The following is a 17,191-nucleotide window of genomic DNA, read 5'->3' on the forward strand; positions in this document are numbered from 1 at the left end:
GCCCGGCCCCAAGGTTGTCTTAGGGCTGGCCAGGGTACATTTCCCTCTTGCCCCTCCCTTTCTCTCTCTACAGAGGAGCTCATGGGCATTTCACTCACATCTCCAAAAGAGGCAGAGGTTCCTGTGACCAAAACTTCTACATTCCCTGAAGGAGGACCTGGCCCCCAGAGCCCCTGTGAAGAGAATCTGGTGACCTCAGTTGAGCCCCCAGCCGAGGTGACTCCATCAGAGAGCAGCGAGAGCATCTCCCTCGTGACACAGATTGCCAACCCAGCCGCTGCACCTGAGGCACCAGTGCTGCCCAAGGACCTGTCCCAAAAGCTGCTAGAGGCATCTTTGGAGGAACAGGGCCTGGTTGTGGATGTGGGCGAGACTGGACCCCCGCCCCCTATTCACTCCAAGCCCCTAACCCCTGCTGGCCACCCCAGCGGCCCAGAACCCAGGCCTCCAGCCAGAGTAGAGACTCTGAGGGAGGAGGCTCCCACAGACTTACGGGTGTTTGAGCTGAACTCGGACAGTGGGAAGTCTACACCCTCCAACAATGGAAAGAAAGGTAGGTCTGGGCTGGGAGTGGTGCCTCATGCCTGTAATCCCAGCACTTTGGGAGGCCGAGGTGGGCGAATCACCTGAGGTTGGGAGTTTGAGACCAGCCTAACCGACATGGAGAAACCCTGTCTCTAAGTACAAAATTAGCTAGGCATGGTGGCACATGCCTGTAATCCTAGCTACTGGGGAGTCCGGGTCAGGAGAATCGCTTGAAGCCAGGAGGCAGAGGTTGCAGTGAGCCGAGATTGCGCCATTGCACTCCAGCCTAGGCAAGAAGAGCGAAACTCCATCTCAAAAAATAAAATTAAAAAAAAAAAAAAAAAAAAAAAGGTAGGTCTGGAGGTCTAAGCCCATTGTTGTGTGGGGTCAGGGCCACCTCCCAAGGCAGATTTGTCTCCTTGTCCCTTTTTAGGATACTATGAGCAGATTTTTTTCATTTCCAATAGTGATGACAGCTGCTATATATTGACTATTTGCTAACATGTTTCATTCTTTTTTTTTTTTTTTTTTTTTTTTTTTGAGACGGAGTCTCGCTCTGTCACCCAGGCTGGAGCGCGGCGCCCGGATCTCAGCTCACTGCAAGCTCTGCCTCCCGAGTTGACGCCATTCTCCTGCCTCAGCCTCCCGAGTAGCTGGGACTACAGGCGCCCGCCTCCTCGCCCAGCTAGTTTTTTGTATTTTTTAGTAGAGACGGGGTTTCACCATGTAGGCCAGGATGGTCTCGATCTCCTGAGCTCGTGATCCGCCCGGCTCGGCCTCCCAAATGCTGGGATTACAGGCTTGAGCCACTGCGCCCGGCCACATGTTTCATTCTAAGTTGCACATTAATCTCTGAAATAAGAATGCATCTTAAATTGTTGGCATCTTAAGAGTCAACAAAACAAGTTTGATGCTAGATCCCATGCTACATATGTTATATGGCACTTAATTTCTCAGTATTACTGTCCTCATTTTACAGATGAAAAAAATGAGACCCAAAAATATTAGGTTAGGTAATGCCCAAGTTCACATGGCCAGGAGGCCCAGATTCAGACCCAGGGCTGTCTGACTCCAAGCCCGTGCCCTTAACTAGCACACTGTGCCAATTTCTATCTTTTTGGACAATTTAACCTTACCCTGGCTTGGAAATCCCAGTGACATTGATGTTAAAGGGTCTTCGTCCTGTGTAGCCTTAGGAAAGTCATTCAGCTTCCCCAGGCCTTTATTATTATGAAATATATAAACAAAACTCATACGTGCAGTTTAAAGAAGAATAAAATGAACATCCGGCCGGGCACGGTGGCTCAAGCCTGTAATCCCAGCACTTTGGGAGGCCGAGACGGGCGGATCACGAGGTCAGGAGATCGAGACCATCCTGGCTAATATGGTGAAACCCCGTCTCTACTAAAAAAAATACAAAAAACTAGCCGGGCGTGGTGGCGGGCGCCTGTAGTCCCAGCTACTCGGGAGGCTGAGGCAGGAGAATGGCGGGAACCCGGGAGGCGGAGCTTGCAGTGAGCTGAGATCCGGCCACTGCACTCCAGCCTGGGCGACAAAGCGAGACTCCGTCTCAAAAAAAAAAAAAAAAAAAAAATGAACATCCATGAACTTACAGTGACCCAGCTTGAGTAATGGAGCTTTAGTTTCTTATCTGTATAATGGAATTTTAGACTGGAGACTCTGAGTTTATGTCAAAGAGCAACCTCTGTAACTGCAGGAATTAAAGGACAAGGATAGCCTTGGTGTCAGCCTTTTTACCACATCCAAAATACCACTTCAGGTATGGCTGATTATCACTAAGAACCGCCCCCCTCCCAGTCCCCCCACCACCTGCACACTTCACACACGCATCCTCCTGTCTTTGCTAACACAGCACCAGCCACAGCCACAAAGCTTGCCCGGCAGGTAAGGCCTGGCCTGCTGGCCCAGGAAGGGACTGGTTTGCCACAGTGGATGGGAAATGAACCCCACCTCACCTCTAACCTATTCCCTGATGGAAACCATGGAGTTTCCAGTCTCCAACCCAGTGCCTCCCTTCTGACTGATCAGTGAGGTAATCCATTGGGCTCCTACCTGGTTTTGTTTTTTTTTTTTTGAGGCGGAGTCTCACTTGTGTCGCCCAGGCTGGAGTGCAGTGGCGCAGTCTCGCTCACTGCAGCCTCCGCCTACCGTGTTCACTCCATTCTCCTGCCTCAGCCTCCCGAGTAGCTGGGACTACAGGCACATGCTGCCACACCCAGCTAATTTTTTGTATTTTTAGTAGAGACAGGGTTTCATTGTGTTAGCCAGGATGGTCTTGATCTCCTGACCTTGTGATCTGCCCACCTTGGCCTCCCAAAGTGCTGGGATTACAGGCGTGAACCACCGCGCCCGGCCCAAGCTCCTTCCTGTTCTTTATGAGACACTGAGTGGGAGAGGGGCAGAAGCCGCAGTCTTTGTGAGGGAGCATAAAGCAGGATGGGCCAGTCTGGTACTGGAGGAGTTCAGAGAAAGAATGAATCTCTGGACATCTGTGTTGCTTCGCCAAGGAGTCAAGCCTTGTATAGGAGAGTTGACGAGTTTGGGGCAGGTGCAGGGGAGTGGTAGTCTAAGATGAGGGGTCCTACAAGGACCAGCTAGCAAAGGTCATGGGGCATGTTTAAGGGGTGGTGACCTAAACCCACTCTTCTGTATTCTCTCCCAGGAGAAGGAGGTACAAGAAGGGTGAGTGGGTTGACTCAGAAATAGAACTTCGGAATTTAAAACCTTAAGCTGGATTCAGAAGGTTGGCCTTGGGGCCATAAAGCAGCAGAGCATGGATGCTAAGGGTGTGGGTTCTGGAGTTCAGACAGTTCTGGGTTCAAATCCCAACTTTGTTCATAAGCCATGTGACTTCAGAAAGATTACTAATCTTCTGTAAGCCTTTGTTTGCTCCTCTATAGACGGGATAATTGTTTCATGATAGATCCTCAATCAGAGCAGAAATTTAAGTAGAGCCCTGCTTTGGGGAAACGATAATAGAGGTAACATTCTCTGAGCACTTTCTGTGTGTCTAGCTCTGTGCTAAGCACTTGATATGCATGTTACTCAATCCTTACAAAAGCCCTGTGAGGGCCGGGCGCGGTGGCTCAAGCCTGTAATCCCAGCACTTTGGGAGGCCGAGACAGGTGGATCACGAGGTCAGATCATCGAGACCATCTTGGCGAACAAAGTGAAACCCCGTCTCTACTAAAAAATACAAAAAACTAGCCAGGCCTGGTGGCGGGCGCCTGTAGTCCCAGCTACTAGGGAGGCTGAGGCAGGAGAATAGTGTAAACCTGGGAGGCGGAGCTTGCAGTGAGCTGAGATCCGGCCACTGCACTCCAGCCTGGGCGACAGAGCAAGACTCCGTCTCAAAAAAAAAAAAAAAGCCCTGTGAGATCTGTGTACTTTTTCCTATTTTTCTAGTGGTAGGAACCTGAGATCAGTCACACCCAATAAATATTTCAGAGAGTATGAAATAGTCCTGTAGGAGAGGGAAGAGTAGGTGATGGGCCTGACAGGTATAATAGGTTTGCTGGGTGGATGGTCCCAGGGCCCTTGTGATTGTAGATTTTAAGTGAGACCATCAACCTGTTGTATTTTTGTTCAGTCACATTCAGTTGCTTAGGTGCAGGAACAGAGCAGATGGGGACTTGGATCTAATTAGGTTCAAGTTTAGCCAGGTAAAATCAGTGGATGAAAAGAAGAAAGTCCGCTGGGCCTGGTGGCTCATGCCTATAATTGCAGTACTTAAGGGAGGCTGAGGCAGATGGATTGCTTGAGCCCAGGAGTTCAAGACCAGCCCTGGCATTGTGGTGAAACCCCATCTCTACAGAAAATACAAAAAGTTAGCCAGATGTGGTGGCACATGCCTGTAGTCATAGCTACTTGGGAGGCTGAGGTGGGAGAATCACCTGAGTGGGGAGGTTGAGGCTGTAGTGAGTTGAGATCGCTAAACTGCCCTCCAGCCTGGCTGACAGAGCTGAGACCCTGTCTCAAAAAAATAAAAAGGAAAGAAAAGAAAGTATATGCAAGAAGTGATAAGAATGATGGCTTATAGAATATGAGCTGAGTAAGGGAGAGAATGAGGGATAGTGAAACAGTTGGAGGGTTACAAATTATAGGTTTCATTTGGAATTGGGCTACAAAGGCTAATCAGAAAAAATTAGTAGTGGTTGGAGACTGGATGGAAATGAAATTATAGGAGAAGTAAACATAAGCTCTTAACCACTCTGCTATGCTGCCTCTACTGCCCTCGGGGCCTGTGAAAGGAGAGGCTGAGGATGTGCTACAGAAGACCCACCAGAAACAACTGTAGTCAGGTGGGAGGCAGCCAGAGTCTTGGACCAGGCTGGAACAGTGGGAACAGAGTAGAGGAAATAAATCTTAAAAGGAAGAAAGGGGGCTTGGAGACAAAGTAACTCCTTTTTCCTCTTGGGCCCACGTCCTAGGGTGATATAAGGCTTGGTCTCGGTTCAGCAGAGTCTCTTAGGGTGCCCTAGCCAAAGGGTTTTACTGGGTCCCAGGGTGATTCCTGTCATTGCAGAGCTGCTTCCCACCTACATTTTGTCACAGGATTCGTCTGTTCTGAGAGACTGGATTTCTTTCTGCACAGGAAGGGGCGAGAGGTTGGGGCAGGCTCATGGCCTGGAAGGAGCCTAGATGTTAAGACCTTACTTCATGACTGACTGTGTAACCTAAGAGCAGTATTGCCTCTGTTTCTTAACTGGGGAAGCAGAGGGCCAATTAAACAGAATAAAATGAGCTGTGAGTGACAGCACTACAAAGTTAGCAATCACCTGAAAACTTCCATTTTCAAAACCAAACCAGTAGAACTCCATCCTGAAGTCTTCAGTTGTAGCACAGGTCAGCTCTCTGCCAGGTGCACATTGTGATGGAGGTCTTAGTGCTCTCCTTATGTGATAGGACAGGACGGTGGAAGGAGGCACATGGCAGAGAGAGCCCAGCTTCACATCTCCCTGTGCCACCTGAAGCCTTCATTTCGTTATCTGTATACAGGGACTATTAATACCCACCCAAGAGGTAGATGTGGAATATTCCAGAAATGTTAGTGGATACTCTGTTCTTTACCCCTGAAAGGGTCTGCTGTAGCATTTAAGCCTGAAGAGACGGTTTCAAGTCCCTAGAGGGCAGCCTGAGGTTAGGGAAAGCTGTCATGGCCACAGACAAAGTCCTGAAGTGAGGAAGCAACCAAGAGTCTGGCTAACCCACAGGAAGCCTGTGGTGACAGCCAGATGAATGTCACTTAAGTGTCCTGAAGGCACAGAGAGATGTAGGTGCAGAGTCAGAAGAACTGGGTCTTGGCTGCCCTGACTTGCTGAGGTACCTTGTACAGAATGACTTAACTCTGAGACAAGGCCCTTAGAAGAAAGGCAGCACCATTCATTACATAGCCATGTATATATACGTAATAGGCACTTTATATGCATAGCTCTAATTCTAACACCATTGTTTCTCAAACTACAGGCCCAGGTCTACACAGAATCACACAGGTACCTGCTTACAACTTACAATGCAGCCTTCCCAGCCACCAGCTAGACCTGCTGAGTCTTTGTTGGGATCGGGGGTGGACAGGGTAGAAGTCTGCATTCTAATAAGCTTCTCCAGTGGTTCTTTGCAGAGGGTGCTTTTATCCATATTTTATAAATAGACTGAAGCCCACAATAATTTGCCCAAGACTACACAGTGAAGGAGTAGGTATTCAACCCAGGTCTGCCTGGCCCCAGAGACCATGCTCTGGCTGGAAGAGAGGATGATACAGGAAACCATATAAGGAATGTGGGAGCGGGGCTGAGGGGTAGGTCTCAGTGCTGAGGCATCTGGTGAGGAGTAGTCAGAGAAGAAGAAATGAAGATGTTTACTGGTCATGCCATTGGAGGATGAGGGACCCACTCTTTTTAAAGGTACTTAAAAAAAAGATTACAGGCCGGGCATAGTGGCTCACGCCTGTAATCCCAGCACTTTGGGAAGCCAAGGTGGGCTGATCACGAGGTCAGGAGATCAAGACCATCCTGGCTAACACAGTGAAATGCCGTCTCTAAATTAGCCAGGCGTGGTGGTGGGCACCTGTAGTCCCAGCTACTCGGGAGGCTGAGGCAGGAGAATGGTGTGAACCCAGGAGGCAGAGCTTGCAGTGAGCCGAGATCGTGCCACTGTACTCCAGCCTGGGCGACAGAGCAAGACTCCGTCTCAAAAAGAAAAAAAAAAAGATCACAAAGTAATATGTGTTCATTTTTGGAAAAAAATTAAGAAAAATCACCCCATGACCTCATCACCTAGAGATAACTTTGCTAGTGTATTTGGATATCTTGCTCATCTCTTCTGCATGTGTACATACATTTGTGGGCTTTTTTTTTTTTTTTTTTTTTTTGAGATGGAGTCTCGCTCTGTCACCCAGGCTGGAGTGCAGTGGCGAGATCTCAGCTCACTGCAAGCTCTGCCTCCCGGGTTTATGCCATTCTCCTGCCTCAGCCTCCCAAATAGCTGGGACTACAGGCGCCCGCCACCTCGCCTGGCTAGTTTTTTGTATTTTTTAGTAGAGACGGGGTTTCACCGAGTTAGCCAGGATGGTCTCAATCTCCTGACCTTGTGATCCGCCTGTCTCGGCCTCCCAAAGTGCTGGGATTACAGGTTTGAGCCACCACGCCTGGCCTGTGGGCACATTTTAAAGCTGGAATGATACTGTACATGCTTTATTGAAAGGAACTATTTGTGTAGTTTGCTTCTTAATAACTTTTATATATAGACTTTTAATATTGCCTATAAGAAGTCATAGCCAAATATGAATGTTTAGAGCAATGATCGTCAAATAGTACAGACAGGCATCAGAATCACATAGAGCAGGGGGTGGTAAACTTTTTCTGTGTAGGACCAGACCATAAATATTTTAGGCTTTTTGGGCCATGCAGTTGAAATTACTGATCTCCGCTCTTGTAGCATGAAAGCAGCCATAGACAGTATGTAAACAAATGATGTGACATGGCTGGATTTGATCCATGGGCCATAGTTTGCCAACCCCTGGTTTACAGAAAGGGTCTGTGACTACTGAGTGCCAACTATGTGTTCTAAGAACTTGAAATACATAAGAGAACAAAACAAAAGATCCCTGCCCTCATAGGGCTCATACTCTAACTCCTCTATTAATAGACAATAAACATATTAAGTCTGATTATGTAATATGTTAGAAGTGATCACTACAATGGAAAAAAGATCAATCCAGAGCCAGGCGTGGTGGCTCTCGTCTATAATCCCAATACTTTGGGAGGTCGAAGCGGGCGGATCAGCTAAGGTCAGGAGTTTGAGACCAGCCTGGCAAACATGGTGAAACCCTGTTTCTACTAAAGATACAAAAGTTAGCCAGACATGGTGGTGCGCACCTGTAATCTCAGCTACTCAGGAGGCTGAGGCAGGAGAATCACTTGAACCTGCGAGGCGGAGGTTGCAGTGAGCCAGGATCGCACCACTGCACTCTAGCCTAGGCGACAGAGTGAGACTGTTTCAAAAATAAATAAATACAAAAATTAGCTGGACGTGGTAGCAGGTGTCTTTGTAATCCCAGCTATTCAGGAGGCTGAGGCAAGAGAATCTCTTGAACCCAGGAGGCAGAGGTTGCAGTGAGCTGAGATTGTGCCACTACACTCCAGCCTGGATGACAGAGCGAGACTCTGTCTCAAACAACAACAACAACAACAACTAGAACAGAGTGAGGGTGATGATCGGTTGCTCTTTAGGATGGTCAGTGTAGACCACATCTAGAAGGTGAGATTTGAGCAATGGCGTGAAGGAGGTGACAAGTTGGTCTTGTGGGTATCTGAGGAGATGAGTTCCAGGTGCAGGGAACAGCCCATGCAAAAGCCCTAAGTTGGGAATGCGCCTGGTGTGTTTCTGGAGGAACAGGATTAGTATGGGCAGAATGGAGTGAGGAGGAAGAGGTTCACTGTTTTGGGTTTGAGGGGAGGTTTTTGTTTTGTTTAGAGACAGGGTTTTGCACTGTCACCAGTGGCATGATCATAGCTCACTGCAGCCTTGAACTGGGCTCAAGTGATCATCACACCTCAGCCTCCTGAGTAGCTGGGACTCCTCAGGTGTGCACTACCATGCCTGGCTAATTTTAAAATTTTTTTCTAGAGACAAGGTCTCAGTTCACTGTGTATTTCCTCTGGAAGATTTCTGTGACTCTTGGAGCCTCTGAGCCACAGTGCTTCTCCACTCTTTAGTAGCCTGCTTTTTCTGAGGTAATAGTTTAAGGCTGTTTGGCATGGATGTGAAGTTCTTCTCCAGCCTAACCTCTGACAGCCTATAGTGTTCCATCATGTAACTCACTATTTACTTGTCTAATTCCCTGTCAGTGGACTTTCAGATTGTTTCTAGGTTTCCGTCACTATGACAGCACTGCAGTGAACACTCTTTGCTAACTTCCTGACTGAATCCAGGATTTTTCCTTAGAATAGATTCTTAAAAGTGGGGACGAGGCGCCATGGCTCACGCCTGTTATTGCAGCAGTTTGGGAGGCCGAGGCAGGCGGATCATTGAGGTCAGGAGTTTGAAACCAGCCTGGCCAACATGGTGAAACCCTGTCTCTACTAAAAATACAAAAATTAGCTGGGCATGGGGTCATGCTCCTGTAGTCCCAGCTACTTGGGAGGCTGAGGCAGGAGAATCGCTTGAACCTGGGAAGCGGAGGTTGCAGTGGGCCAAGATCGCACCACTGCACTCCAGCCTGGGCGACAGAGCGAGACTCCATCTAAGAAAACAAAACAAAACAAAAAAGTGGGATTGCTGTGCCAGAGTGAACACAGAATGTAAAGACTTGTGTATTTGTGAGACCCTTTTAAAGCATGCTATCTCCCCAGCTACACCCTCTTCAAGTGTCCCTTCCCTGCCTCCTCCTGCTTTTCACACTGTGGCTCGTGGTTCCAGGCTCAAGCACAGACATCAGTGAGGACTGGGAGAAAGACTTTGACTTGGACATGACCGAAGAGGAAGTGCAGATGGCACTTTCCAAAGTGGATGCCTCTGGGGAGGTGAGTGGGCCTGGTGGGTCAGAGGGACGTGAGCCTAATGGTCCTGGCTGTGAGAACTCTCCCCAGCCAGCCCAGCTGTCCCCTCAGGAGGGTCACTGCTCCTGTCTGAGGTGATAGGTTGTGGGAAAGGAGCTGGAGCTTCCTGCTCAGATCCACAACAGTGGTCATCGGTAGGCTCCACTTCCCCTCAGTTCCAGGGTAGATAGAGGGGAGAGTTCTTGACATTAGCTCTGTATTAAAATTGCCTGAGAAACTGCTTAAGAAAACAGATGCCGTGCTGGGCGCGGTGGCTCACGCCTGTAATCCCAACACTTTGGGAGGCCAAGGTGGGAGGATTGCTTGAGGCCAGGAGTTCAAGATCAGCCTGGCCAATATAGTGAGACCCCATTTCTATTTTTGAAAAAAAAAAAGACATCAAACCCTACCTGACCTTCTGAGTTGTGGTCCCCAGGTATGAGGCCTGAGTATATACTTGGCCTTGGAGACAAAAGACCAGTGTGATCAAGGGCAAGTTACTTAACCTAAGCCCCTGGTTCCTCATCTAAAATATGGAATTGATTATTATAAGACCTGGCTTATAAGCTCTAATGAGGTGATCCATGTAGACACCTTAGGGCTAGTGCCTGAGACATGGTGGCACTCAGGAGACATTAGTGATAAACCCCACAAAACCCATTCCAGTTATTCAGCTCAAAGAGGCCTTAGTACTGTTATTCTTCACTACCTCTCAGAATCAAAAGTGGCTCATTTAGATTCAGAGGCTGGAACAGTCCAAAGCTCTCCCAGCTAATTAATGACAGGACTGAGGCTGCAGCCCAGATATCTGATTCATGTCAGCATTACTTCCACTGTCACATAAGAACCACATGAGTCCTTCCATTGTGTAACTCATGAGCCTGTTAGAAAGAGGTGGACAGATTAGAGAGACCTGTGAAGGGCCTCCTTTTTCATGACGGGAAACTGAAACCTTGGGGGAGTATTTTATCTACAGGAGTATTTTATCTACAGGAGTATTTTGCACTTGTGACTACCTCACTATACTCAGGACAGAGAAGGCCTATAGTGCCCTGTCAGGCCACAGGGGCTTGCTGGCTTTTTGTGTCTTTGCAGCCCCCTTTAAAACCTGATTGCAATACACCTGAGCATTCTAGAACCTCTTATACCAGGGCTTAGCCGACAGCAGGCCAAGAGTAGGAACAAAGCAAGAAAAGGTTCTGTGGGGAGACTTGAGCTGGGAATTAGGGTGTTGGTGCCCCTAGTGAAGACCTAGTGGGCACCTGTAGGCCATTGCCACCTCTGTTTTTAACCATAGTGCCACTCGGAGAGTGGCCCCCATTCACCCAAAGGCTAAGTAACTTGCCCTTGATTACACTGTTCTTTTGTGACCAAGGCCAAGTATCTGCTCAGGCCTCCTAAGTTATCTGCATCTCAGAGCCATGGCATTATCTGCTCAGCAGGAGGCAAGTTCTCCTTAAAGGACTGGGGCTGACTTGGTTCCTGTAGGCAGCCATCACCTTGTGGTGTCTGGTGTTGGTTGGCGGAAGCATTTCCTTTAGGTCTGAAATAATCAGAGCAGCAGGCCCACCCCTCAAGCAGAGGGCAGCTCTGCCCCTCAGACACATTCCTTAAGACTAGGGATTCACTCTCAGTAGGGGGCAGAGTATGGCCTAGGGTAGGGGATAGGAGGTGGCTCTGCTCAGCAAGGGGAGGTTAGGTCTGGGCCTGACTCAGGAGTAACTGTGTTTGTGATCTCCATTACCCCCTCCCATTTGCAGCTGGAAGATGTAGAGTGGGAGGACTGGGAGTAAGGGAGCCAGAGGGAGCAGCTCCCCACCCATGGCATCTCTCGCCTCCCTCGTTCGTCTCAGCCCAGCCCTGGAAGACTCTGAGAATGTCCCCCCAAATCTCCTTTGCCAACCAGAGCTCTGGGCACAGATTCTGGTGGCTCCCTGCTGGCCCTCTGGGCCTCTGCTCATGCCTGGAAAGGGGCTCTCTAAATCCCGGCCAGGAACTCTGACTTGTGCCAACAATAGGATGACCCGAGGGAGAGGAAACCTATCCCCCGTCACCAGAAGAGCCTGTGTTTTTCTGCCGAACACCCACTGTTCCTGAGGACTCCTGCTGGGAAGTCCCAAGGGATAGTTCTAGCCCTTCCGCCTGTGTAGACAGAAGCTAAACCACCAGTCTCTCGGAGGAAGCCGAGACAACACACACTGTCCACCATAAGCAGGCAGGGAGGGCCTCGCCACCTACCCTTGGCTAAACAGGGACAGCAGACACATTTTGGTTCCTATCCCAGTGGGTAAGATGCACTTACCTCTGGGAAATTTGCCTCTCCTCTCTTGGGAATCTCCCCTTCCCAGGCATTTTCCATTCCTGGAAAGGCTCCTTTGGGGTTCAGAATCCAGAGACCAAACCCTGACCCACCTCCTTCCTTTCCTCCAGCCCACGCTGGTCTGTCCCTATGCCTTCCCAGGGCTTCTTCATGTCAGATGCACCCAAGTCCTTAGCCCAGCTGTGCCACCTGCAGGAGTTCACTCTTGCATTTCTTCCCCTTCCCAAGAAGGGAGGGGGCCACTTGAGGCCCTTCTGTGTGTTGCCTGGCAGGATACCTTGTCCAACCAGCTACCCACCTCAACTCCCCTGTAGCTTAGGACACAAAACAGCTACCAGCGGTACAGAGCGGTGATCATAGCCGAGTACTTACAACTCTGGTAAGCCTAGCTTCTCCGCCTCAGCCCTTCTGCTTCTGGAAGGGCTATCCTGGGGGTGAACTTGAAACTCTCATCAGGCTTCTGCAAAAGCTCTTCTCCCTGAAGACAGACCCAGCCTTTGCACTCTCACCCTCCAGTCTGGTAAAGCTGCACCTCTGGGGGGAATGAGGGGCTGCAGGAATCTCTGGAGAGCCTGGTGCTTCACGATGCTGCTCTGATGATTCTTGTACCTAATCTGGTGTGCTCACCAGCGAGTGAAAGGGATCGTGGTCAGGGACACCGAGAGAGTGGGGTCACTTCTACTTCAAACCTTCAGTGAGGGGGTGGGTTGGAGAGAATGCTGAATCTTTTTTTTGACGGGATGGGGTTTTTCTCTTTGTAATTATTTCTTTAGTTTAATTAACTTTTTGGTTGTTTGTGCAATATTATATATTTTAAATTATAATGCATCTCCCCAGAGTATTTTGTAGCTGGGAAAAGAAAAAAGGAAAAAAAAAAAAAAAAAGATTCTAACAGCTGTTAGTTTTATAATTAAAAAAGAAAGAAAAAAGAACTTTGTCCTGAACCTTTTACAGACTTGCCGTTAACAGCATTAAAGTGATTCAACCAAAGCTGGAAGGTGTCTGGGGTCTGTTTTCGTCCCCTTGGCAGCTGCACTGGGCCAGGGCAGGACTGGCTTCCCACTTGGAGCCAGAAACAGGGTAGAGGGATAGCCTGGGTCCAGAGGACATCACTTGTCCTCATCCCAGATTCAGCTTTGCCTTTGTGATGAGAAAGGGACAGGGCTCTCCACAGGCCTCTCACTGGGACAAGGAGTCGGGAGGCCATCTCTGCACTCCCGACACCTCTGCTTTTCTTTGGAAAGGAAGTTGCAACAACAATGGCTTCAGTTGTTCTTGGTCGTTTTTCTCCTCTCTTCCCCCTGTTTGTATATGATTCTGGGGTCTATTTTAATTAACTTTAGTATGAAAATCACTTGTCAGACCAGGCATTGGTGGCTCACGCCTGTAATCCCAGCACTTTGGGAGGCGAAGGCAGGCCTCCACTTAAGGTCAGGAGTTCGAGACCAGCCTGGCCAACATGATGAAACCCCATCTCTGCTAAAAATACAGAAATAGCCAGGTGTGGTGGTAGGTGCCTGTAATCCCAGCTACTAGGGAGGCTGAGGCAGGAGAAACGCTTGAACCTGAGAAGCAGAGTTGCAGTGAGCTGGAATCGTGCCACTGCACTCCAGCCTGGGCGACAGAGCAAGGAGGAAAAAAAAAAAAAAAAAGCAAGTCTGAATGAGGCCCTTTGATTCCATGAAGATCTCTAAAAGGGAAGAGTGGTAGTAAGGCTCCGGTAGATGTAAGTTTTAGGATAAGTAAACTTAAGGCGTAAAATATATATCACCATTTTAGAAGCGGATTTTTGGGTTTGCTTTCTCCCCCTACTTTATTGGGGAGCACTTGCCATTGCTTTTATCAAGTGCTTGCTAGCCATGGATGCCAACTAACTTCTTCAATTGAAGGCCGGAGGATCATGTCGGGTTCCAGGAGCCTCTTGAGCAGGTCCTGGCAATCGGCCGAGATGCTCAGATGAGTGGGGAAGGACACCCCCTTCTGCTGCTGCCACAGCATCTTGGGGATGTCTGTGTCGTCAAAAGGTAGGCTGGCACAGAGCATGACATACAGGACCACACCCATGCTCCAGACATCACCTTTCTTGCTATCATGGGGAATGCCCTGCAGCACCTCAGGGGCGGCATAGGCTGTGCTGCCGCAGAAGGTCTGGCTCAGCTCCCGGCGCGACTTGGGCAACACCTTGGCAAAGCCAAAGTCAGTCAGCTTCAGGTTGAAGCCCTGCAACAAGGCGTTCTCACATTTGAGGTCCCGGTGGGCCACACCACAGCCATGGCAGTAGCGGATGGCCTCAACCATCTGACGGAAGAGGGCCTTGGCCCGGCTCTCAGGCAATGGCCCCCCATTCAGCACGCAGTCAAAGACATCCCCTCCCTCAGCCAGCTCCATCACCAGGCAGATTTTCCCGTCGGCAGACTCCAGCATCTCATACACCTGGATGATGTTCTTGTGTTCCAGGGTACGGACAATTTGGAGCTCCCGAGGCAGGAATCTCTGGATAAACTCTGAGGAAGTAAGGGGAGGAGAGATGGGCTGGCAGATCAGAAAGGCCCACCTCCTCACACCTGTCTCCTGCCTTCCAACTTCTGCCCACTTTGTCTGGGTCTTATTTCTTGGCTCCCTTAATGGTCTTAAATGTGTCTAGCTGCTTGGACATTGCAAAGAATGTTTACTTCTATTATTTTTGTCATTAGTGTATCATTCAAAAAAGAACCACTCCCACCAGCCTCGTGGACTGTTGAGCAGTCTGTGAGACTGGATATCAAGGTGCTTTAGGTGCTTTTAGACAAAGCCACAGAATCACAAATTAGCAGGCCTGATTTGTCCACAGGCTGGTGAGCCAGCTCCTCCCGCCGCTGTCCCCTGACCCCATAGTTCTTTCCATGAGCCCTGTCTTCCTTTTTCCCATCTCCACAGGCCTTGGCACCAGCCCCTGTTCTCTACTAGCCCTGGCTGTGGCCTCTGCCAGTCTCTGTACCTCTGCCGGAAAGGAAAGCCTGGCTCAGCTTTTGCCTCTGAGGATCCTTTACCTCATGCCACTTTAATCTTGCATTTTGGGGGGTGTAATGTTCCTGGACTCCCAGAATCCCTCTGTTACCCACTGACCCACTCCAGAGCTGCCATCCGGCTTGCTTGGTTCCAGGCCAGTGGGCGCAGGGAGTGATCGAATGATCTTTTCAACAGGAGGAAGCACCCACCGCCTTCAGCCAGCCCTCCTTCCCTCCAAAGGGGCCCCAGCTCACCTTCTGGCCCTCCCATCTTGTCTATAACTTTAATTGCCACTTTTCTTTGGTGTTTTTTGGAAAATGCTTCTTTGACTTTTGAGTAGGTCCCTTCCCCAATGGTCTTGCCCAGCTGGTACCCATTGGAGAGCAGAAAGTCCTCCATCCTGTCTAGCGCCTCCTTCCTATCACCCTCTCAGCTCATGCTGCCTCTGCGAGGCAGCTCTACTCCACCATCGCCTTTGGCCTGCTCCTTTTCTCCCCAAGGACTTCATCCGCAGCCGCCCCCAGCGTTAGAACATTGTCTGGACACAGCCGCGGGTGGTGGGGAGGGAGAGGGCCAGACATTTTTAAGCTCCGGCGCAATTGTGATGTAAATGCTGTGTGACCCTTGGCCAAAATGGGCAGTGCCCCTACCTGCCCTCACTACCACCACCAAACCCAGCCCGGATTAAGTCACCGCCGAGCCCGCCCCCGCGCCAGGCACTGAGTCGTAGCCCCGTCTGGGAGGGCGCTCCTCGGCGTCTGTGTGGGCCGGGAAGGCTCGGCTCCTTGGCGTGGACGCCGCCTCGCGGCGGGTTGCCCTGGCCTGCTGCGCCCCCATCGGGTGGCTGGGGTCTGCGCTACCCCGTCTCCAGGCGCCATGGCCAGATCCCTCCAGTCCCCGGTTCCGGCCCGCGCTGAGTGCCAGGGGCGGCCGGGGGCGCCGTTGGGGGTTCTCCAGTGGGAGGAACGGGTTCTGTGAGGTCAGCGCGCCGCGGCCCGGGTCACAATGATGCCCTCCTCGACGCCCGGGTCCGGGCCCGCCGCAGAGACCTGCCCGGCTCCGCCTGGACCGGAGCGTTCTCCCGCGGCCAGGGCTCGGGCAGCTGCTTCCAGCCTGGGACCGGTCTCAGCCTCCGGGAGGTGAGCGACGGCCCAGGGGGCGGGCGCGAGGCGGCGGCGCCCGGCTGCCCGGGAGAGGCCTGACCGCCACTCCCCGCGCAGAGCGCCCCGGGGCCTGGACATGAGCGCCCAGGAGCCCCCGCAGGGTCGGAGATTCCCCATTGAGGCCGGAGACTCCCGTGGCCTTGCCGCCTCCCCCGAGTCCCAGGACAGCCCGGAGGCGGTAGCGACGGAGCACAACCCGGTCAGGTGAGGCCCGCGCCAACCCCCTCCGCCCGTCCCGCGGCCCCGCCCTCGGTCCCACTTGGCGCCCCCAGCAGTCAGGTCCCCGCATCCACATCCGGACCCCCGGGGACCCAGGTGCACTCCCTGGATGTGCCCTACAGGATGGGCCGGGCCCCCGCCTCAGCGCCCCCTGTCGCGCCCCGCTTTCCCCAGGCCGCTTCGTCGCTGCCCCGGATGCCACTGCCTGACGCTGCTGCACGTGCCCATCGACGTCTACCTGGCCATGGGCGGGAGCCCCCGGGCCCGCGCCACGTGAGTGCGCCTGCTCCCTGCGGCTCCGCGGGAGCTGGGCGGGAACGAGGCCCCCCCGCGGGCCACCACGCTGAGGTCGCATGCGCCGAGCACGAGACAATGATGCACATTTTAAAATAAATGATGCACATTTTAATAAAGCACAGCATAAACTGTTCTTTCCACTCCGGGCTGGCAGTGTATGTCTATCCGTCGGGCCCACCAGCTGCTCTGTCCAGTCCAATAACACTTGCCCTTCCGCGGCCTCCTCGCTTGGACACAGCCCCAGGGGCCCGCCCTTCCACCTTTCAACCTATGCCACTTCGCTCCTCCCATTTTTTGCTGGGCAGCCTTTCCCCTGGGGCCCTGCCCTTGTCCGAGATCTCTCTAACCCTCTCCTAGTTCTCTGGTGAAATTCACATCACTGTGCTGGACCCCGGTGACCCACAGAAGTGGGGGACAGGAGGGAGAGGTGGGCCGACAAGTAACATAGAATACAGCCAGTGGCCACCCACACCAGGCCCATTATTTATTTATTTATTTATTTATTTATTTATTTATTTATTATTATATATTTTTTTTTGAGACGAAGTCTCGCTGTTTCCCAGGCTGGAGTGCAATGGCGCGATCTCTGCTCACTGCAACCTCCGCCTCCCAGGTTCAAA

General features: G+C 51.2%; 3 protein-coding genes across 21 annotated transcripts in view; 2 read left to right on the plus strand and 1 right to left on the minus strand.

Moving 5' to 3' along the window:
- The window catches only part of BSDC1 (BSD domain containing 1), a 31,810-nt gene extending 18,916 nt beyond the window's left edge, over nucleotides 1–12,894 (plus strand). For 9 of the 19 annotated variants that reach the window (XM_005544094.4, XM_065534211.1, XM_074013454.1 and 6 more), the window contains 3 exons: nucleotides 74–553; nucleotides 9,466–9,569; nucleotides 11,345–12,894. In XM_005544094.4, the coding sequence (XP_005544151.3) occupies nucleotides 74–553; nucleotides 9,466–9,569; nucleotides 11,345–11,377 (617 nt within the window). In that variant the 3' untranslated portion in view covers nucleotides 11,378–12,894. Of the gene's footprint in view, nucleotides 1–73; nucleotides 554–6,012; nucleotides 6,256–9,465; nucleotides 9,989–11,344 lie in introns of those variants that run through there. The other 10 variants (XM_005544092.4, XM_005544093.4, XM_045375659.2 and 7 more) reach the window with 5 other exon arrangements.
- Nucleotides 12,895–13,698: 804 nt separating this feature from the next.
- TSSK3 (testis specific serine kinase 3) lies at nucleotides 13,699–16,477 on the minus strand. Its single transcript, XM_074013671.1, has one exon. It carries the CDS (start codon nucleotides 14,326–14,328, stop codon nucleotides 13,747–13,749), a length of 582 nt encoding a protein of 193 aa, XP_073869772.1. The 5' UTR covers nucleotides 14,329–16,477; the 3' UTR covers nucleotides 13,699–13,746.
- Nucleotides 15,756–16,711, plus strand: FAM229A (family with sequence similarity 229 member A). Its single transcript, XM_005544102.4, has 3 exons — nucleotides 15,756–16,031; nucleotides 16,113–16,259; nucleotides 16,449–16,711. The coding sequence occupies exons 1-3, from the start codon at nucleotides 15,898–15,900 to the stop codon at nucleotides 16,549–16,551; spliced, it is 384 nt and encodes a 127-aa protein (XP_005544159.2). The 5' UTR covers nucleotides 15,756–15,897; the 3' UTR covers nucleotides 16,552–16,711.
- Nucleotides 16,712–17,191: the final 480 nt, after the last annotated feature.

Source organism: Macaca fascicularis, chromosome 1, assembly GCF_037993035.2.
Source record: "Macaca fascicularis isolate 582-1 chromosome 1, T2T-MFA8v1.1".
NCBI lineage: Eukaryota > Metazoa > Chordata > Mammalia > Primates > Cercopithecidae > Macaca > Macaca fascicularis.

Excerpts from the sequence above, each read along its gene's own strand:
- TSSK3 (XM_074013671.1), bottom strand. The coding sequence starts at position 14,328 with ATGCTGGAGTCTGCCGACGGGAAAATCTGCCTGGTGATGGAGCTGGCT.
- FAM229A (XM_005544102.4), top strand. The coding sequence starts at position 15,898 with ATGATGCCCTCCTCGACGCCCGGGTCCGGGCCCGCCGCAGAGACCTGC. Across the intron at positions 16,032-16,112 it reads CCGGTCTCAGCCTCCGGGAG|AGCGCCCCGGGGCCTGGACA; the intron begins GTGAGCGACGGC and ends CTCCCCGCGCAG. Across the intron at positions 16,260-16,448 it reads ACGGAGCACAACCCGGTCAG|GCCGCTTCGTCGCTGCCCCG; the intron begins GTGAGGCCCGCG and ends CGCTTTCCCCAG.